The 22,479-nt window shown below is 37.7% G+C and overlaps 3 protein-coding genes across 9 annotated transcripts; 1 reads left to right on the top strand and 2 right to left on the bottom strand.

Moving 5' to 3' along the window:
* Positions 1 to 1,739: 1,739 nt before the first annotated feature.
* Positions 1,740 to 10,546, bottom strand: LOC117619181 (serine/threonine-protein kinase TIO-like). 4 transcript variants are annotated; one of them, XM_034349061.1, is made up of 23 exons: positions 10,495 to 10,546; positions 9,773 to 9,905; positions 9,610 to 9,684; positions 9,409 to 9,501; positions 9,187 to 9,261; positions 8,954 to 9,046; positions 8,345 to 8,408; positions 8,153 to 8,237; positions 7,722 to 7,794; positions 7,576 to 7,644; positions 7,393 to 7,473; positions 7,097 to 7,199; positions 6,873 to 7,016; positions 6,382 to 6,520; positions 6,050 to 6,221; positions 5,610 to 5,708; positions 4,986 to 5,522; positions 3,611 to 4,771; positions 3,164 to 3,397; positions 2,939 to 3,082; positions 2,690 to 2,770; positions 2,257 to 2,445; positions 1,740 to 2,155 (listed from the first exon to the last, which is right to left on the bottom strand). In XM_034349061.1, exons 2-23 carry the CDS (start codon positions 9,860 to 9,862, stop codon positions 1,910 to 1,912), a joined length of 4,047 nt encoding a protein of 1,348 aa, XP_034204952.1. In that variant the 5' UTR covers positions 9,863 to 9,905; positions 10,495 to 10,546; the 3' UTR covers positions 1,740 to 1,909. The 4 variants fall into 4 exon arrangements, with proteins under 4 accessions (XP_034204952.1, XP_034204954.1, XP_034204953.1 ...); XM_034349063.1 differs by having other exon boundaries at positions 6,873 to 7,004; XM_034349062.1 differs by having other exon boundaries at positions 9,773 to 9,929; positions 10,495 to 10,510.
* A 1,299-nt stretch (positions 10,547 to 11,845) lies between these two features.
* LOC117617157 (muscle M-line assembly protein unc-89-like) lies at positions 11,846 to 15,348 on the bottom strand. Its single transcript, XM_034346435.1, has 5 exons — positions 15,085 to 15,348; positions 13,897 to 14,350; positions 13,419 to 13,688; positions 12,272 to 13,290; positions 11,846 to 12,144 (listed from the first exon to the last, which is right to left on the bottom strand). The coding sequence occupies exons 1-5, from the start codon at positions 15,196 to 15,198 to the stop codon at positions 12,064 to 12,066; spliced, it is 1,938 nt and encodes a 645-aa protein (XP_034202326.1). The 5' UTR covers positions 15,199 to 15,348; the 3' UTR covers positions 11,846 to 12,063.
* A 2,361-nt stretch (positions 15,349 to 17,709) lies between these two features.
* Positions 17,710 to 22,274, top strand: LOC117619171 (uncharacterized protein At1g51745). 4 transcript variants are annotated; one of them, XM_034349051.1, is made up of 5 exons: positions 17,710 to 18,200; positions 18,854 to 19,449; positions 19,624 to 19,908; positions 20,595 to 20,833; positions 20,938 to 22,274. In XM_034349051.1, exons 1-5 carry the CDS (start codon positions 18,010 to 18,012, stop codon positions 21,772 to 21,774), a joined length of 2,148 nt encoding a protein of 715 aa, XP_034204942.1. In that variant the 5' UTR covers positions 17,710 to 18,009; the 3' UTR covers positions 21,775 to 22,274. The 4 variants fall into 4 exon arrangements, with proteins under 4 accessions (XP_034204942.1, XP_034204940.1, XP_034204941.1 ...); XM_034349050.1 differs by having other exon boundaries at positions 17,724 to 18,200; positions 18,854 to 19,047; positions 19,210 to 19,908; XM_034349052.1 differs by having other exon boundaries at positions 17,725 to 18,200; positions 18,854 to 19,047.
* The last annotated feature ends 205 nt before the right edge of the window (positions 22,275 to 22,479 follow it).

Raw genomic sequence — 22,479 nt, 5'->3', positions numbered from 1 at the left:
AAAAGTCCGAGTGCTTGGGACTCTCTCAGCCAAAAAAATTATATTTTAAATTGCATGTGAATTTATCTACTTATAAATAGTCTAAATTATTCTAACATACAAGAAGGAAATTCCGCACTTAAACGCAAGAGGGCGCGCTTATTATGTTTAAAATAGCATTATAAAAGATTTGTATGAACAACATTAATTGACGACCAAAAAACAAAATAAATTAAACTCATGAAGAAGTTTTCCCATATTTTTATGATAAAGTTAATATATATATATATATAGAGAGAGAGAGATAAATACTTCCCACTACCGTCTTTCTTTTCCTTATTTTTGGTTTCGGTTGTGGTCCCACTACTTTCTGCTTTTCCCAACAATAAACAATTTTATATGAAAGGACTTTTATTATCAAAGAATCTCATTTATTACCTACCAATCAACCTGTCATTGTCTGGCCTAGTGCGGAGTAGCTGTCCGGTGTGGGGTGATAAGTAAGTGCGCTTATCAGCTCTTCGAATTGTGTTCCCACTTTTCTGACACTTATTGTATCTTTCTTTCTCTCTTATTTTCCAGATCTAACGTAATGCTAGGGATTTTGTCGTATGTAATACGTACACCTTAATTCCATCTAAGTCCTCACACCAAAAGGAATATGATGATTTGGTATTGCTATTCAAATTTAGGTTAAAAGATATAATGCTGATCTACTAAAATTTGGTGTTATAAACATTATTGTAATGTTAGATGGACCATCATTTTAACCATATTAATTTAACACATCATCTTTAATTATTCTCTAGAAACGCCATCTTGCACTCAAATTCAAATATTATTTTTTATAAATTAAATGAAGTTAAAGTAATTTAGATTACCGCTTGAGAAGTTGTTCTAATAAATTATCATAATAGGTCAAATCACTTTCAATCGTAATTAATAGATGATAATCTTAAGATTAGGACTGGGGACCACTTGGAACAGTTGAAGTGGATTTGAATGAAATTTCACGCTTTGCTCAGTTACTGAGTCATTCAGTGGCTCAGAAATACACACACAGACAAAGAGGCACAGGCATGGGCCGCATCCCCATTCTGCCATAAACTTCGAGTCCAAGCTATTATTATTATTATTATTATTATTATTATTAAGCAACCAAACCAAACCCAACTCACGTTCAATTTCAATTTCAATGCCTAGTAATCTCCAACCCATTTCGAACAAAAACAGTTTAATGCGCAACAGGTCATTTTCTTTGTGGCCAGGCCTCAGGAGCTCGAAAGGTGTCCGATGAATCTCTCTTTTTACTGATCCCTTCAGACCAGTCAACTCGAGACGTGGCGAAGTATCATTAATGATTCGCTGCCTAACTGTACGGAACCACACGAGTCGCTTTCATGGGCTCTCTCTCCAGCGAGCACGTGGACTCCTTTTTAATAAAGGCCAAATCCAATGAATTTAGAGCACTTCCTCTCCTCTCCTCTCCCCTCCTCCTTTAGGACATATTTTTTCAATTAAACTTGGGTCGAAGTGAGAAATTTCCAACATCAGGCCTCCGATTCATTAATTGACGAACTGACTTAAATCATTATCCCTTTTTTTTTTTGTTCTTTTTTTCTTTTTTTCTGAAAAGAAAATTTTGAAAATCTATCGCACTAGCTCGTCTGTCTAGTGATAGAAAAGGCCCTAAATTTGAATTTCGAAATCTTTCATGAGTCCTACCTCATGTTGGAGAATTGGTCCATCCATACCATATATTTATGTGAAGCAGAAAGCTTTGCTGATTAATCAATTGAATTGATCCATCCATATAAAGGCATACATACAAAGGATTTATACTATTAGAGCATCTTACCCCAGAACCTGCAAACTTTCTTGCCTGCCATGGCCACACCTGATTAGTGGTAATGATGAAGCTTATTCAGCATCAAGAATCAGCAACTTTGGTGATGATGACGGAGGCATAATTGGCAATTGTTGATTCTGGAGATTGCCGAAGCCGTCCGATCACTGAGAACAACTCTGATGAACGGAGGAATTGTTTGCACGGCGGATGCGAACACATCTTTGCCAATGAAAAGAGAGCTATTTTTAGAGGTGACTCATTTACTGAATCTTTCCTACCTGGGTTCAGTGCTACCACCGAACAGTCAGCCACCAACTTCAGTAAAGACTGCAGCAACGTATATAAACACCTCACCAGTTAATGCCATTGCAAAGTGATTCAATTTCAAAAAGCATGGCTCCTTTAGACATCAAATCAAGAACACAAACCTGCATCGCTCCTTTAGATACAATGTCTTCACAAAGTTTGTTGGAGTTGCGGACAAGATTGCTTAGTGCACCGGCAGCATTTGCTTTTGTCTTGTCTTCTTCGGTTGAAAGCAGCAAATTGGCAAGATGGGGTATAGATCTTCGTAGCTCATCATATAACATGTCATTATGGTAGGCAGCATTTCCGATCTGCAAAGAGAGAGAGAGAGAGAGAGATATATAAATAACTGCATATTTGCAAGGCCGCATATGTTTCTTTCTGTTTTTCAGCCCAAAAAACAAATTTACATAATTTCTGATTGTGGAAGAAACAGAGTAAACAATTAAGGTTGACACATTTCATAATAGGATGGTGAAAAACAAGTTATAAACAATATTGCAACAGACAGCCGAAAGCAACATAAGTATTTTATTGCATGGCAAGAGAACTTACAGCAAAGCAAGCAAATTTTCGTGTCCGTTTGTCTGGATCAGAGCATCGATCAATAAGGAGGCCAATGATTTGATGCTTTGCCTAGATCATCATCATCTTCCATCGTAAGATACTAAAATAAAAATAGTAATCTAACCTCCTTTATACATGTGTACGTGTGTGCTTGCAGAAGATAAGTGGGATGCTTTGATTATCCAGAAAAGTAGTGTGTTGACAAAACCTTAAAACAATCTATTGTTCACTACTTACTAGGGCACTATAAAAGTAGGAGCTGTGCCGGCACATATTGCCTAGAGCACTGCAAGCCTTTGAGCGCACATTAGGATCTTCATGGGTAAGAAATTCCTTAAAGAACTCCAGTACAGAAGCCCCGTTAATGTATTCGTAGAATCCCTAAACACCAGAAGCTCCGTTAATGTATTGACCCAGGATGTTAAATGCAGCAACGATTATTCAATCAAAACCAAATCTGACCTTGTCCATGCGAGCCAAATCAGAAACAATCATCAGAACATCCAGCATCACCTCCCTTGGGCTTGAACAATCGAGCAATCTTCTCATCCTAGTGGGATCCAACAAGCCTTTACCCACAAGTTGAACTGCCAATGGTCGGTGACCAATCATCTTAGCAAGAAAGGCCACAGGCCTTCCTATATCTTTTAACTCCAAATTCTCTAAACATCGAAGAATGATGCCTGGCACTCCTACCTGAAAACTTCAGAAGCAATTGAATGAGAAACATATAAGTACCTGAGTACAGGATGGTATTCAGCAAATTAACTCATTCTACATATCTAATATATTAATAAGCTTTATACGCTGCTGTGTAATATCTCACGAACACCATCCTGGAAAAAGAACCTAAACAAACCCCAGCCCCCGGCCACATGAAGAGGAAAAACAAAGAAAAGAAGACCGAACCTCCAAAAGGTTTTTAATATACTTTCCCAGGTCTTCCTCAATTACTTTCACCATGTCTCTGTCTTCCATGCCAACTCTCACACCTGGTGAACCCATGTTGAGAAGGGCCCCGCTGTTCACTGAAGCAGTGGCTGATAGCAATCCCGGAGCATTCTGTACGGCCACAAAAGGAAATGCCAAGAGATCAATTACTGCATTTATTATATCTCTCACACCATCCTTCCCTCCACCAGGCCCAACCCAGGACTTTACGAGCTTGAGATGCATATCAGATATCAGGTCAGAGATGAGCTTGATGTGATCACTTCTGAGCAAAATATGACGAAAAGTTAAGGCTCCACCTGAGAGGCAGTGACATATTGACGATATTGTCCACACAACTCCGATTGGGGAAAGCCCAACTTGATCATTTGTGCTGTCAACTTCTTGTGGAGACACATTTTGTTGGTTTTTGGCTAACAAACTGACTAGAAGAAGAGGGATATTGCTCGTACACAGCTGTTTGACAACTGAGGGTCCTCCCCACCTCAGTCTGGACTCCAGCAAGCCAACACATCCATCCCTAAGACCATGCCAGTATGAGAGAGCACTCTTGGTGCCATTAGGACCCAATTCAATTCCACTGCCTGGTGAAACTTTGAGGTAGTCACATAGTGTGGCACTTCGAGGAATCAAAGGCACTGCTACTTCGGAGACAGAGGACCCAACAGAAGCTCCAGATTCAAGAGACAATATGGAAGCCAGTGCCAACATGGCTGATGCTGTATGAGTTTGAAAGGAAGTGTTTGTGCTCTCATCAGAAGAAAAATGATGAGCGAGGACAGAAAGTCGAGAAAGCTGCTTCTTTGGGGAGGTTGTCAACATAAATAATGCAGAATTTCTTCCAGTTGCCTTCAAACATTGTGCAATTGTTGCAAGGATGAGGCACGAATGCAGAACCAAGGTAGTGGGATTAGTTAATTTGCACTTCAAGTTGGTTGTTTCAATTGCTTGTGGATCTCTATTTTGAGATGAAATGCACAAAGACAACAACGAGAATATCTCTGAAATAATGGTTCCATCACCCCCACCACTGACAACAGTAGTTACAGGTAGGGAACTAGGCAGGCCACAGAGCATACCAGGAACAATTCCATTATGCAAGCAGCACCTCAACAATAGCTGAAACATGGAAGAACAATTGCAGAGTCGTTCATGAAAAATTATGAAAGCTAGATGCAGACACAAATGTTAACTAAAAACTGCTGGTAAAATTTCTCAAGATAATTGACTTCTCATTATTTACACTTCTGAAAGACTACACATACATGGCTATTTACATGTGGGTCTACCATGTGTTGAAATTTTCTTAACGTAGTTAGGATGAGAGAAACACCTGAATGCTAGCATACAGTGAAGCCTCAAGTCGTTGATGAAGGCAATAATGTATAGCAACCTGTACTGCTTTTGATCTAAGGAATGCCCTAGTCACTGCAGCAACAAGTTTTGCTGATTCTGTCCCAATTAAAGAACTTTGATCTTGATCCCTAATGCCAAGTTGGAGTGAAGGACTGCGCATAGTGTTAAGTGGAAATGAATAGGCATTTCTTTTCATAGAAAGATTTTCTGATGCATCTACCAGCAACCAAATAGCCCTACATGCTTCACAAGCTGCACGCAGCATATTTGAAGAACCTGAAATAAGACTTGACCCCGCAGTAACTAAGCAGAGACAAAGTTGATCCACTAAACCAGATGTTTTAGCGTGATCCAAAATCTGTTTCCATGTTTCATTAGGATCAGAAACCGCCTCAGGAACTGAAGTTGAAGAAACTGCTTTAAGGCCCTGAGTGACTCTGGTTAACACAACAGTTATGCAAGCAATGGACTCATACAGAACTCGTCCAGATGCCTCTTCGCTGCAACCAACAACCTACACATTCAACAAGATGAGAACTAGAAGCAGGGCCTTTAAATTGTCTCAATAAAGCAATATGTACCATATCAAAAAGAACCATACTTGCGAAAAAATATCAGCAAACGTAACCCAGTGCCTGAAATATGAGCCTCCAGCGCCACTTCCGGCATTGTCTACCAAAATTTTAATTATTGAGAAACTCTGCAAAAGTAAGAAGGCAAGGTTTCAGAGAGGGAAAAACACTTTTCTTAAGATACTAAAATTAATAGTTGCAGATGATATAGAAAACACATTTCAGAAGTGTAAGTAGACATGGCAGGGGATGGAGAACATGATATGCTAGATTTTTTTTTTCAAAATTTTAATACTGAAATATTAATGAATATTGAGAGGTGCAGTGTGCAGATGCAAGGATCGTAACAGATAAGCTTGACAAGGGAAAAATTTGAAGTCAGCGAAAGGTGCAGTAAATTACTGACAGCCAATCATAACTCAAGATATAAAACTTAGAATTTAGAAACTTCTAAATAACGCACTTATACCTTTGCTTTTAACTCATTCACTTCAGAAGCTTTCATGCTAACTATGATGCCAGTGTAAACAAGAAGTTCATGTATTATTGCATCAAGTAGCCCACTGGAATGGATGGCACCAGCCGCAACTAAGTTTGAAAGGATCCTCAAAGACTGGTTTGAATTAAGAATATCTTGATCTCTGTATAAATATGACAAACATTCAAGTCTTTCAGATAAAGATTTGGTAGGCATCTGGTTAAATCATTCTTAAAAAAAGGTATGAACCAGTATAACTTGACAGGAGACTAAAAAACAAAATTTTACATTATATTTAGTAGAGGAGTGCAATTCAGCTTTACCTGCACGAATTTGGGGATCCTTGGGAACATCTTTTAAGTGGTAGCAAAACATGTGCTACTGCTTCATTATCTTGACTAATTATTTGTGCACCTTTAACTGTACGAGAGTTATTTTCCAATCTGTCCAAAATTTGGCAACCTGAGGCAAAACATTACTTAAGTTCACCCCATTATAGCAACATCATGTAACTTATGAAGTAATAATTGCAATACTTATGCTTTTCCATTAATGAACACAAAGCCAGGCCTCATTCATGATATACTAGAGTTATTTCATTCAATTCTTAATCTTGACATATGCAAACACACACATTAATCAACAGGGGCAGGAATGTCAACTTTGTAGCTCCATCAAAGGTTTCCACTTCCCTTTTAAAATGCACTCTCCCTGTCCTAGTGAAAAAATAGTCATACAAACTGATGTAATTTGTCCTGGCATATTAAACAAAATAGAATCAGATGATTTTCCTTGTTATGGAGGCTTCATATACCTGACTGTTTTACTTCATTAGGATATGCAAATCCTGGGAACTCATTTGGGGAAGAATTGACTACTGTGCAGTCAGGAATGTCTGATTGAGCATCACCCTGAAAACTTATTCCACTGTTGTTTTCTGAAGAATCTGGAGAGTTGACTTTACCAATGACATGGTAAATAGTTAATGACAGATAAAAGAAAAAGAAAAACATTTGAAGTAGAGAAAAAAGTAACTACCAGGAGAAGAAACAGCCAAACCAACTGATGTTTGAACTGTGTTTCCTTCACCCCTCCATGCCGCAACACATCCTCTTTCTGCAGCAGTTGCAGAACGCATTTCCTGGAAAAGGTTTAACAATTGTTACAGTTACAACTAGATATCTCGACAGCTGTCTCTGTTAATAAAAGACAAAGAACTAGTACGTCTTGACCTCGTGGCATATTAAAACACTGTGAAACGTAATACAAGGTTTTATACTACTTTAAACTTTATAAATGTAAATATGGAAGTAGATATGTTGAGATATCATTACCCTAGCCTCCAGTTCATGAGGCATCTCTTTAACAAATGGGTGCTCCAGAAGAGCTGGCCAAGTCAATCGATTTTGAGGTACCTGCTCTCAAGAATAAAAACACCTGTTAATAATGAAAGTTAGCAGAAATAAGCATTGAAACTTTTCAACTGAAAAGCCGTGCATTTCAAATTGTATAACAACCTTATTGAGCAATCCCTTCAGAAAGCTTTTAAAACTTGGACTCATGTTGTCAGGGTATTTAACCGGATCCTGAAACATTTCAAAGTAGCATTAGATTATACTTTTTTTGAAATACCTAAATCATACAAAGATTTGATTACATGTACCTTAACAATGTGCCTGATGAGTGCATATACAGAATTTGTATAAAATGGAGGCTGGCCAACAAATAATTCATATCTGTTGAGTACACCAAAAAAAATAATTATTTCAACAAATATGGGGAAAAAGAAAAGAAAAAAAAGATAAGGCAGAAAACAGAGCAAACCCAAACAGGCTGTGGAACTTGCAATCTAAATTATATTTATATTTCGATTATGATATATGGAAAATTGCAATTAGTTCCTGTATGAAATCCTAAAAAAGAAATAAGGAAAGAAAGCACATAACTTGAAGGAATAGATTAAATAGAAAGCACATAACGGGAAAGAATATATTATAACATGGGTCAAAATCTAACAAATCAGAAGAAGACAAGTTAAATAGAAAATCAAGGAAATTGTTTTAATAGAAAGAAAGAAGTTAGGATGCAACATACAATATTACTCCAAGAGACCATAAATCCGCAGTGTGATTGTAGGGTTGTTCCCGTACTAGTTCAGGTGCCATGTACAGAGGAGTACCTAATGAACATTAATGAAGACTTCACTGAATGGGCAAACAAAGTAGCAAAGTTCCTCCAGGATCTTCAGGAAGTTTCCTAAAAGTTAATTTAGAATAGTAAGCTAACCTTTAATGGATCGCAAAACAACAGTATTTGTGGACATTGCGCGTGCAAACCCAAAATCACAGAGCTGTAACAAACAACAGAATTTATAAGTTATCTGAAAGCAGACATGCACTTGTGCACTTACATAAGGATACTTGTGTAAGTTCTAAAAGGAAACAATCAGATATCTCACCATGAGAACTTAACAACATAAATATATAATATAAATGATAACTGCGAAAGAATAGCAATGAAGAAATAAATTACTAAATAGATAAATAGAGCAATAGTCCTTTGTCTGCTACAAAAGACACAGTGCTATAGTCCATATGATGGACATGAAAACAAACATGAGACAGACGAGGGTACTCAGCTTCAAGACATTACTCCAAGTATCTACTGCAGAGTACTAATGATAATAACGCAAAAGAAAAACTGTACATGATTTAAACATAGATGAAGTTTATGTTAAACCACTATGGCTATTTCTTGTAATCAGCACACCACATGTATAAAGTAGAACGAGGGGACAAAAGGCAACAACAATAAGATTGGTTAACAAAATGAATTAACTCGCTACAGTTGTTCATAAATTTATGTTAAGCATATAGAGATATCAGTAGAATCAACCTTGACAATAGAACCAGCACCAATTAGAATGTTTTGTGGTTTCATGTCACGATGAATGATACGGTTGGAATGCAGATAATGCAACGCTCTCACCTGTAACATTCAGTAACAAAGAGTTTACTATATTTGTTGTGAACAATTAAGGAAAAAGTATAGCCCACAACTGGAAAGACTAAACAGCCAAATATGACAAACAATTGAGATGGAACCAAAATTCGTAATAAAGAAAGTACCAACTGCTTTGCAATTGCTTGAACTTGTTCTTCGGGAAGGCACTTATCATCCTCAAGAATTTCAAATAGCTCACCCTGCATATCAAGAAATTCATTGATAGTTAATGCGTCTGAACATATTCCACAGGAGTCTAGATATTCTTGTGCATCTGCAAGAGTTTCCAAAATAGCAAGCTAGTCTAGATAAATTAATGCAGTTATAGTGAAGACAGGGATCAGTACTTGTGCAAATTCTGTGACAACACAGAACTCTTGTGGGCTTTCAAAGGAATCAAGCATTTCGATTATATTTTCATGCTTCAACTTTCTTAGGATCTGCACATTTGGGAACAGTGAACATCAGAATATCAATCATAAATGATAAATGAAATCAAGTTTTAATTGTAAACTTTGTTTGATTTGAGATAAAATTGAGTCCAATACCTCAATTTCTTGTCTTAAATTGTGAATATCTTTGTCGCTTTTCCCATGTTTCATGATGAATTTCATTGCAACAGTCTGAAGCAATGATAAAAACATGGAACCCGCATAAACAAAAAAGAAGAAAAACAGATAACGAAAAATTAGAAGTGCAAAAGATACGTACCTGCCCGGTGTACTTGCGCCTTCCCTTGTATACCTTCCCAAAGGAACCTTCGCCTACAAGCTCAATCACATGGTAGTTCTCCACACCCATCCTGTAAGTCTGCAGCTATAATATATCTCTACCCTTTTCAGTCCTATAAGATAAACGAGCACCAGAACTATTAAACCAATTTGATGCCGCTCTCATAAAACTCATTCATGATTGCTAGATAAAAATTTGGAAACTAATCTCCTTAAGTAATGATAAACTTTGATTAACGGTCAACTTCAGAAGCAGCTTCTAGCTGGTTTAGTAAAAAATTTATGCAAGTCTAGGTTCAAAAACCATACAGGTAATACAAAAAGGCTGAACTCAACCAAACTTGAATTGTCATAAATATGCTCCAATATAACCAATTTGTGTTTTGAATTTTAAAAAATAACGAAATAAATTGACTACCCATTTATCACCCTAACTCAAATTATTCGGAAATTAAATAATAACTTCTAGATCCTAAATTGAAAATGAAACTACAACCCTAATCTTCATGAAAATGAAACCATGTCTGTCTGGTTGCTTAGAGAAGTAAAATAAATGAATCGCTGAATACTTTACCAGACAACCAAATAAAACGAAAGCAGATTAGGAAAGTAACAAATTAAGGCATAAAAAATAAATCCTGAACTTCAATCTGAATATAAAAGGAAATTGCTGATCATTTTAGAAAGAGTATCGAAGTGAACCTGAAACTGAGATTAGAGAGAGAGAGAGAGAGTGAGAGAGAGAGAGAGAGAGAGAGATTTGAAAATTTGGAATAGAGTGGGACTGAAAGGTCGGGTTTTGTGGATTTTCCCCGCCCATCTTATTTAAATTTATAATTAAATTGACTAGTGCGTGAGCGAGAGGGGCTTGGGCCTTGGGAGAGTTTGGGCCTTGAAATAGATGTCGTTCAAATTATTCAAATTCTAGCGTTGATTTTGAATACGTCCTTCAAACGACACTAAAAAAAGCATTACGACTTTGAAGTTTCATTCTTCCTTTTCTTTTTGGAGAACGAAACTTTAGAAATCGAGATGCACATTATTTGTTGACACTCGGTATATGTCGAGCTCGTTTGACCAATAAAAACAGAACACGTGGACCTTGCATACTGCTTGGCAGAAAATGCCCGAACCATCCTCCACCTCATCTTTGGAGCTACCTTGGGGAAACTCGAAAGGGTGAGAATCAGCCACGTCGACGACAAGACCTCCCCTAACAATGGGTTCACTGCCTCTCATGAGAGTGCCCATATCCTCTCCAAAGCCAAGTGTAAACCACCTAATCCACCACCTAACCAGATGTGACTACAGTTGCGCGTGACATGCAACTCTGTTTGCACCCACCTCCTAGCAAAGACGAGTGAAGTTATCATGAAAAGAGGATGTGGACGATCCCCAATTGTTCGCCACCTGACAGCTTGGTGTGACACAAATGGCTCGGCTCCAAACTGAGATGACTACCTCATAATTATCTTGTTAAAATTCCCTATAAATAAAGAGACATAAATTCATTCCTTATTCTTGTCATTATCGCAAGATAAGCCCAACACAACAAAACAAATCTCCTCGCCTTTTCGTCTAAAAGTTGTATTATTCGTATTTCATAGGTTGGCCACAGGAATATTGAGGGTTAAACATTATTCCTATTCGCCTGCCTGATCATTCTCCCATTGCCAAAAGACTTTATGAATACAAATTGAGGAAACTGGGGCCCAATTGAAGCTAATTTCGCTGCCACAGAAGTCTACTTTCTATGCTCCTTTGTCCACCTTAATTAGTGGTTAAAAAACTCTAGAATTTATTTCCAAACAGAATGATCTTTGTAGAAGCAAAATATGATATTGTAGAGAAGTTGACCAGTGTGTATGGAGATTTAGAACAAGTAAAAAACAGAGGGACAAAATTTGTCAGTCAGTGTTACACCTGCGATGCCTAATGGTTTTTAAGGTTATATAACTTACTAGTAGTTACCTTTTTTTACAGTCAGCTTTGTTCTGTGATGAGAGAGAGAGAGAGAGAGAGAGAGAGAGAGAGAGAGAGAGAGAGAATTGAATTCTGGAACACATTGATGCTGCCAAAAAGTCATAGTATATATCAATAAGCAAAATTGACTTCTTCCAAGCCCACCATCAGGATTGGGTGGGTGAGCTACATTATTACTCAAGTAATTAAAAAGACCTTAAAGATTCAATGACCAAAATGAACTCCCAAAGATTCAATGACCACACACTGTCTCTTCACCAAAATTCAATTAGAGGACCACATCCAAAATCAGTTTCCATTGCCAGCTTTGTTCACAGCCATTTGGTTCTCTGGGACTTCCTGCAAGGCAATTCTTGGCTTCTCTACCATCTGCAGCACATCATCAAAAAGAAACATTATCAGTAAGACATCATAGTACAGAAATCTAACAATTTAAAGCAAGAGAGAGAGAGAGAGAGAGAGAGAGAGAGAGAGAGAGAGAGATTTGGAGCCTCACCTTGGTACCATTCTTACTGTCTCCAATATTTAGTTGATTTTTCAGCATTTTCTTCAGCTGCCTTAGACTCTTAGTATCAAGTTCTTTTTGCACGGTGTCAGTGTCTCTCTTCATCTCAACTCCTCCGAGGATCTTACCACTACTCTCAATGTCTTTCTCCTCCTCGTCATCAAAGATGTAGTTCATAATTGCCGATTGTTTCTTGCCTGGAGACTTTCCGGATTTTGAGAGAGATGGACGAGGAAACTGTAGCGGAAGTTGGTCAGCAGCTGCCAATGGTGGCAATTTTGGAGTGCCTTCATTGTCATTGGTAACCATAGAAAATTCTTCTACTGGCATTGCCTCCTGAGCTACTTTCATAGATTTTGGTATCTCATCTGACAAAGGATTGAACTGGGTTGCCATGGCAACTTCTGCTATAGAGTTTTCAGAACTTAAATCACCCCCTTCACTCACTTGCATATAATCATTTTTCTTATCCTCGAATGATTCTTCATCCATAGTCTCATCTTCACTAGATTCTTCTTCACTGATGTCATCACCAGAATCTTCTTCTGAGCTGAAGTCTGATTCAAAATTGAATTTCTCTGTGTAATCGCCCTCTGCCCCATACATTATTGAGTCCTTGCTACTTATCATAGACTGTCGTTCATCAGACAAGCTCAGGGTCAAATTCAATACCTGGGGTTTAGCAGCTTCTTCTACATTGGTCACGTCCTTGACTTCTCCAGTCTCTCCTACAGGGGCAGATTTTGAGTCGAAATCTTGATCCTCTGCTGCATTGGTTTCAGATTCTTTTATCTCCAGGCTTTGACATTTATTTTCTAGGTTCTGAGCTTGACCATGATCGGAACTCAGAGTCAATGAATTGGGGTCAGTGGATTCTTCCTCACTCAGTGATTCATTTACTTCTTGTAACAATGAAAATTGAGCAGCATTAGCATTGCACATGACCTCAGCAGAAATATCATCAGAAACTTTGGCAGCTATAGATTTTTCTGTTCCTTCATCATGAGGTTCTGTAGCAATCACAAACAGATTCAAATAAGTTCAACGAAAAGGAACCACAAGAATTGAATTGAGTACCATGAAATCAGATGAACAAACATCCTGGCCGTAGTAATATATAAAATGCAATTGAACTTACCCTTGTCATCTGTTTCGTCTGACCCCTCTTCATGAGATACATCCACAATGACATCTGAGGCTGATTTTGGTTCGGATACCCCAGATTCCACTTCTGATTTTACCTTTGAGTCATCTTTTACTTTAATCATATCAGTCTTGTTAGGTTCTTGAACATCATCTTTCAACTTCCCTTCATTCTCCAATGGTCCATTTGATTTTGGTTCCGATGAAACTTCAGAAACATCAACCCTCTCTGAACTCGCCTCTGATACTGTCTGCATATTAGACCCTGTTTCACACCATACCATGAACTACGTCAGACCACATGATTTTCCTTCCAATATATTTCTGAGAAACAATACAAATAGTTGATTAAAAAGTCAACCGCATGTTATATAACCCCATCTTACACTACTTATAGTTATCCAGACTAACAAAACTTGATATCTGTGTAGTGCTAGGTGTAAATCATCAAATGAATGCAACGCTGGACTTACCCATATCAACTGAGCCATTGTTGATTTCTGTGGAAAGTTCATCCATCTTAAAAGACATACTGTTTTCATAATCCAAGCTCAACTTTTCCATGTTCTTTTCCAGCAGCCTCACCGATCGCCTTGTGTTATAGACGCTCTGCACCGAAGGATTCTCCTTCTGTGTGGTGTTCTGTCGAGAAGAAGCAGCGGGAGCCCTTCTCCTGGTATTTGGTGCGGCAGGAGTTTTAGGCACCTCAGTCTTTTCTTGGTCCATCTCTTCAGAAACGGCTCTCCTCGTCCCGCGGCGACTTTGAGTCAATGGCTGTGAGCTTTCTGGTTCTACTTGGATGGGCTTTCTACGAGTCGAGGTTCTGCCGGCAGTACGAGGGATACTTAGTGATCCGTTCATAGTTTTCTCCGGAGATTGCTGGGTATCCGATTTGGATTGGTTCAGGAACTCTTCAAGCCCTTCGACCTGGTACAGTGATTTGCAGAACAGTCAGATTCCAATAAATTAATAAATCCATCCAGCGTGTGTTGTTTGAAATCGAAAGAATGTTAAGATGATGGGAAAACAGAATCAAAACAACTGCATGTTGATAAACTCTTTTATTTTCTTGTGATTCTCGGCATCCAAACAGAAAAGGATGTTCTACGATTTCCCTGTTTAATTTATGTTGAGAAATTATGAATTTAGGTGAGCAATATTATATAGGTTTGTAAGGCATTAGATCTGTTAGCTAGCCCCATAACTACTGAGCTCAACTCAACATTAATGAATGATTATATAGGTTTTTCTTTTTCCGGTCATTTATCACCAACCAAACATGAAAGAATGTTGAACATGTGGTTTACACTAGAAAGTTCGTAAAGAGATAGTATATTAGAGAATTCAAACCAACACAGAGCAATTCCCAGAATATCTGAATCTGAAAATGTACTGATTTTGGTGACTTCCAATATCACTTTTCTTTCCAACCAAACGGATTTCAAATCTATAATGTTAAAGAATGTAGAACATGTGATTAATTAGAAAGTTCGTAAAGAGAATTCAAACCAACACAGAGTAATTCCCAGAATATCTGAATCTGAAAATGTACTGATTTTGGTGATTTCCAATATCACTTTTCTTGGCAACCAAACAGATTTTAAATCCACAATAATAAAATATCAATTAGGTATGAATAAAAAGGGGGATAAAAGTATTACATGTTCAAGAACCTTGAGAGAATCGGCCATGGCGACATTGGTGAGGTTAGCTGGGAGTTTGTTCTTCTTGCACAGAGCCTGGAGCTCCTTTCTTGTGAGGCTGGAGAAATCCATAGTGTACGGAAAACCCTAGATGATCAAAACAAGCTGTTTTGGTCTTCGCAAGAGAGACGGCTACAGATTGAGTGAAAAATGTTGAAGCGTTTGAGAGAATGAGAGAGCGATTGGGGATATTTATACATGTATAGCCCTATGTATGGGCAAGACCAGGAGAGACATTTGGAAAACCCTAGAAATTATGACCGTTGGAGCGCGGATTTGAAATTTGAAATTATTGACAACAATTTCTTTTTCTTTTCTTTTGTTAGCAAGTGAATAAATTATAAACTTGGGTCACGTGGGTAAATATTGGCGTAATTGTGTAATCGCGGACAGGGGCAAAGTATGGAAAATTCGCATTTGGGAAGATGCACATCGCATTAGAATTGCACTTGTTCAGTGAATAGTTGAGATATTAACCTAGGCTTTCTCCAAAATATTTGAATTTCACAACATTTTTTTTAATTAATTAAGACTTACACAAAATTAATTAAAATGTAAATCGCATAACCTCAATAACTAATATGGTCATATATCCACAAAGAGTTTGTAGCTCAAGTTATTAAAATTATTTATCCTTACACTCAAAATCCTATATTCGATTATCTCCTCTCACAATATCGCTCACATACAAATGTTATAATATGTCATTAGATTTTGTAACTTCCCACATGTCTTCGTAGTACCAACCGCTAATAAATAAAAACTTAACTTATTTCCCCACAACCCATTGATCCAGTATCAGGGCCAGAGCTATGTAGGGATCCAGTTTGATCCCAGACCACCTCCCCTCAATCTGTTTACACTTTGCATTTAAATATTATATATGATATAAATATTGTAATATATTATATTATATTTGGGATATTTACAGTAAAATAGACCTTTTTTTTTTGGGTACAAATTAACCATTAAACTCCATAATCACTCTTTTACTTTCAATTAAATCTATTAGGTTATGTTATGATATTTACACTAAAAAATTCTAATTTTTTTCCTTTTCGTTCTCTTCCTCTTTTGTTTAATTTAAGCTTAAGCTTTGTGATTTTTTCCCTCCCTTTTTACATGTTGAGTAGAGTACTTTAATATTGGAATTTTATGAATTGTTTGTAAACAAGTTGGTGCCCGTAGCGTTACTCTTCTTTAATAGTGTAGATGATGAGATTAATATTCAACCATTTTATAATATAAAATTAAAGACAATTATGATTGTAATGAACGAAAAAATTATTAATCAATACGAAATGATATTATAAAATGGGCTAAATCGAGTAGTTAATATCATATTAACTTATTATCTAGTTAGCGCTTGAGTGCTTCTATTCGAATTATTTTATAAAATTTTATGAAAGGTCCCCTCTAATGCAAAATATTGACTTCGTCACTGTCTAGTATGCCGTATCTTATTGAGCTCTTATTTCTATATGCAATTTCATATGAGTTATCTTTTTGGCTTCCTCTTTACATGTTATCCAATTAAATTAATATTAAATTATAGCATCTCAAGTGGATATCAAAGGTTCTCAACTATTTTAAGAAACCATTTCGACTTTTATTTTAAATGTTGGTTTAAGTAAGTACTATGTTTATCATGTCTCTTGTGAATTGTATTAAATCTTATGACTTTTTATTTTTCAATACAGGAATTGGAAAATCAATTCATTAATGGAGGGAAGTTTGATATTTAAACTTCTGGCCACTCACTCTTTTTGGCATGCATAACTAAACAGAATATGAGCAAATCTATGTGTGTTTTTCATAATGATTTATTTGAAACAAACTAAAGATAAAAGTGCATAGATAAACCAAATAGATAATTTTGTTGATGGACTTATAATTTCATTGTTTTAAATGTCCATCTTAAGATTAGATAGCATGCTAATTTCATTGTATTATATGTATATGTGACGTTGAATAAAGAGAATAAGAAAGAAATTGAGGAATTCATAATATCTATGTGTGTATTTTTTCCTCATTAAACTCCTTTATATAGACAGACGAGAGTTACATCAGCTGACAAAGTTAAGTGTGCACCCTTATTGCAACCGAGTTCAATCCTTCTTCCTGCACATTAGTTTCTAATATCGTTTAGTTAGGGTTAATTGGAGCTAAGTCCAAAGTTATATATTTCACATTATCACTTGGGCGCAAGTGGACATTCATAGAGATTAGGCAGGCCTAGAATGTGAACAAGCTAAGTTTCGAAAGGTCAGAAGTGCAGGTAGGCCTATAAAAGCCCAAATCGTAAAAGATGGGAGCCCAAAGTTGTAGTAATCCGCGTGTTAAAAACCGAAAGCTTGCGCAGCACGCGTTGCTTCGGAGCATGTGACTCACACAAAACTCGTACGATTTCCTCCACAGGCCACAAGCCACAGACAAACAGACCCCACTCTTTTGCTCGGCTGCTTAGCCTTAGCCTTAGCCCACCTTCTTCAAACAAACAAACCGTCACAAAAACCCGAACCCAATGGTCCCAACACACAGAGTCCCGAGTATTTTAATTTCGAAATTTTGATTTTAAAAAAAAAAAAATTTACAGAGAGGAAAAAAACGTAGGCTTCCGGAGAGAGAAAGAGCAGAAAACAAATAAAATAAAGCATAGAAATGAAAAATCCCCAATTCTGAATGGAAACCCTAGCCCCAACCCGAATCCCTCAAATTGGACCCTCCATTTTCGTCTATCTTCGGATCATCCGTTCTTCACTGTTCTTTGCTGGAGGCTGAGTCAAACTCCGACTCCTCTATTGTTCACAGAAAGAGAGCAACCGAGAGACACAGCGAGATATAGAGAGACAGAGAGAAGAGAGATATAGAGTGCGTGAGTATATGTGTGTTATGGGGAGTACGGAATCTGGTACGGGCGATTTCAGCGTAGGATCGATCGTTTGGGTGAGGAGGAGGAACGGGTCGTGGTGGCCGGGGAAGATAGTGGGCCCAGAAGAGCTCTCCGCTTCGCATCTCACGTCGCCTCGCTCTGGGACCCCCGTCAAGCTTCTCGGTAGAGAAGATGCCAGTGTGTATGTCTCATAGTCCTTCCCTAAATTTTTCTTAATGGTGGCTTTTGAACCCATTTCATGTTACTGTGGGCGTTTTTGGTTGTGATTGGATATTTATGTAGAAACGAGAAAAATAATTGCTTTACTGAGTGTCTTCTCCGTTTTATTGTATACATGAGCTAAAATAGCGCTTTTACTGTTTTACTTGAAGAAATCACAAAAGCTTAGGACAACATGTTGGAGCAGAGGTAGAAACCCATACCAGAAACTTACTGCAACTCAGTGGTCAAACTCGTTTATAGGGTTTTAGCATCAACTGAAAATTTAAAACCTAGCACTGAAACCCCATTATATCACGTTTTGCTATGCCATTTTAATCAATCAAGTTTCATTGTACATACAATTGGTTGGCACCTAAGAACTATTTAGCAGAATCATGGTTCAGGCCTTCTGCCCCCTTTGCCTTATCCACCTAGTGGCACAAAAATTTAGAAATTATGTACCATGGAATTTATTAAAATGTTATTGTAAGAGGGTCGTCTTCTCATTTCAAACTGGAGAGTTGTAACGAAGTATAACTCCCATTGTTCATACTTACTGATTCTTCTACTTACATGCCTGCTTTGATTTTGCCAACTATTTTAGTAATGATATTCCGTGGTATTTCTTCTCAGTGATTGGTACAATTTGGAAAAATCCAAGCGTGTTAAGGCGTTTCGATGCGGTGAGTTTGATGATTGTATTGAGAAGGCTGAATCATCGCAGGGTATGCCTGTGAAGAAAAGAGAGAAATATGCACGTCGAGAAGATGCTATTCTTCATGCGCTTGAACTTGAGAAGCAGCTGTTGAGAAAACAAGGAAAGTTAGGTATAACTTCTGAACGCTTGAACAGTAAATTATCTGGTGCTGTGAAAAAGGAGTTAGTTATATCTTCCGAAAGTTTGGGAAATGACAATGTAAAACCTGGAAATTCCAAATCACATCAGTTTTCTAAGCGACTGGATACGTCTCATAGAAATGATATTATAGGCGGTCCTCTGTCTTCCCAAAGAACCAAAGAGGGAAATCAACTGAGTGGTGAAGATGATCATGCTGAGGCCATGCCTCGGATGAGAGGCTTGCAGGACTTTGGTCTCAAAATTGCCCCTTCAAAGCGAAAACTTTCATCTTCTCTTGCTTTAAATGGTTCTTGGAAACCCACAATTGATGGTACTGTTCAAGCTCTTGCTCGTGGTGGTCTTAGCATGGGAGGAACAAATCATGTGAACGGTAAAAATTCTTTAGAGCAAATGAAAAGTTCACATGAGGGATTGAGTGATGAACTTTTGGCCAAGAGACCTGATAAACGTCATCCACTTGTCCTAGTTTTGCAGAATAGTGCAAAATTAGCTGTCCCACAGTCCTTGCAACCTGACAGTGCTACTGTTTATACTTCTGTTTCAGGAGTGGAGCAGACGGGAGTTGTTTGCAAAGCAAAGAGGAGTAAATGTGTATATTTGCGTGCTGAGTCTGGTGAATCCTTGGAGTATGAAGCAGCTCCTTCAAACCAAGTTGAGATCTCAGCTTCACCAGTTGGTGCTCGTTCTCATGCCGAGGCCTTGATTGAAGAGAACACTTCGGGCTTTACAGAAGATGAATCTGATTCTTCTGAAACTGATTCTTCTGAGTCCGAGTCTGATTCTTCCGAGACTGAACCAGATATGGATGAAGAGATGCCTTTACTCTCAGGTTCAGCTTTTACTGTTTTTTATATTTTGTCAATTCCATGGTTTATGTAGTTGTTAGATTTTGTTGATGCAGAGTAGCCCTATTGCTCAGACATGTTAGAAAAATCAGCTCTATGATTCTTGCTTATAATATGTATGCAGGACAAATCTCTTTTAGTCTTTCTTTTTGCAGTTACCTCCTTTATTGTTTGGTATGCATATCATATTTCTTACTGCCATGAAAGTGCATATTACGTGTAAAATGATAACCTCATTGTCAAGTTAGAGTGTGGTTAGCCCTTTCTTGGGGTATGGTGATTTTCATGTATATGCAACTCTCAAAGTTTGTCATTTTGTGAACTTGTGTGTTTATATTTATTTTTCACCTTTTGTTTTATTATTCTTTACAGAAATTTGGTCAAATTGCTTTTAGCCATTGAGCCATGTTATGGTTCATGTGAGGTTTTTGTTTTTGTTTTCCAGTCAAGATTCCATTATCTGTACCATGTTATGGTTCATGTGATTCAGAAAACTTGCTTTTAATTTTTTGCACTATGATCTCTTGACTTCAGTTAACATGAATAACTTGTTGAATATGCATTTCACGCCATGGAGTTGGTTTTCTGAGCTTTGGCCTCAAGGGTTCATAATGGCTATGCCACTTCTTTGTCCTCAACCTCTAAATCTTTTCTGTACATGTACCTTTAGAACCTGAAGTTGGGAGATATGAAGCACGAGAACATGGAATCATGGTTGGCGACGAGCCCGATGAATCAACACATTCTGGTGATATGTCTCACCTCTACAGTCATGACCCTTTGTTTGCTAGTGAGGCTGTGTCCAAATGGCAGTTGAAGGGGAAAAGAAATATCCGCAATCTTACAAAAAGATCAATGGATGCAACTGACGGAAGAGTCTATATTTATGGACCATATTCTGAAGAAAAGGTATGTCCTTTCAGCCAAAGGTTGTTATAGTTCCATGTTTCTGTTGATACATTGATTTTAATGATTGTCCTCATAGGGCTAATGTGGATAATAATGATTTTCAGACTGATTGGGAAGACTCGACCTGGGAGGATAGGTCTGCCTGGAATGAGTACTGGGACATCAAAAGAGATCGCTTTGACCCGGTTTATGATGGCCGTTATCATTATCGCAGGAGGCCGAGGTACTTGATAGATGTAGACTTGAAGGTCCAGGCAAGTTACCAAAAAGAGCCAGTTCCTATTGTTTCTCTGATGAGCAAGTTAAATGGGAAGGCAATAATAGGGCACCCAATCCAAATTGAAGCCTTAGAAGATGGTTCATCGAACTCTCTTCTTTCAACAGTTGATGAATTTGGTGAGGAAGCAGTTGACAATAATGGGGGTGCAACTGTTCCACATGCATGGAGGACTGCAAGGAGGACGGCAAATGTTCGAGTTCCGCGCCCTCATTTATCGTCTGCATTGGATGGTGATGAAGCTGCTGACGACCTTCCCCTTTTAGATGAAGAAAGCAGACCACCATTCAAGAAATTAAATTTAGGGAGTTTCAGTAATAAGGCAACCCAGGGTAAGAGGAACCTTCTTCACAACTCCCGGCTTCCCACTGATAGAAAGTTGTCAAAAAAGGTGGCCAAGAAAGTCAGCTTATCATCTAGCCAGAAAACGAGGACTTTATCTTCGATAGCCATTGAACAGAATTTTAGTAACAAGCCAATACATCTTGATAGCAGTAGTTGTCAAAGGGAAGGGCTGATGAAACCGGAGTCTTCTGGACCCACAACTGTAGCTTGCATACCCGTGAAATTAGTATTCAGTAGGTTACTTGAGAAGATCAATAGGCCCCCATCAAAAGCAGCTAGTACGGTTTTATTGAATAGCGAAAAGGAGAGAAATTCATGATAGATTACTTGTACATTGTTATATAAGCACAATAAGTTTATACTGCTAGCACAACATTTATTGCTAATATCTTTTTTCCAGCGGAGCACTACCAAACTGGACCGTATAAGTCAGCATTTTTCTGCTGTCTTTTTGAATAATGGGATGAAGCAGGTAACCGAAGAAGCAGCCGTGCACAGCAGACAGTGTTGTCAACTGCATTGCATTGCATATTTGCTGGATGTGGATTTCTGAGGATTTATTTGAAGGAACAAAGCTCATGTTAGTCAGATGAAGTAGGTATAGATAGAATTCATAGGGAAATGTACATTTATTTCCATACAAGCTTATGTATCTTGCTCTGTTTATCACAACTAATTTAAGAAGTATAGAAAAGAAGCGAGGAGTCTTCTGTAGATGTTTTATTGAATTTGTAGTTCTCTCTTTGTATCGGATTAATTAACAAGGCAAGAATGGGAGCACTTTGTGTGCGTTGTTGATATCTCATTCTTTTTTACTTCTCTCTCTCTCTCTCTCTGTTTTTCAAATTTGGGTCCATATTATTTATTACTACTACTGGTAAATAATAAATCTGTAATTACTATTTTATTGGCACTTTCTTACAAGTTGTTGAGAAAAGGTCTTCTCTTAAATGACAGTGATGGAGAATTTCATCTCTTAAATACCAGTTGTTTTTAGTTTTTGAGAAGTTATACCTTCGTCATT

Source organism: Prunus dulcis, chromosome 2 (genome assembly GCF_902201215.1).
Source record: "Prunus dulcis chromosome 2, ALMONDv2, whole genome shotgun sequence".
NCBI lineage: Eukaryota > Viridiplantae > Streptophyta > Magnoliopsida > Rosales > Rosaceae > Prunus > Prunus dulcis.
This window is presented reverse-complemented; position numbering and strand designations above follow the sequence as displayed.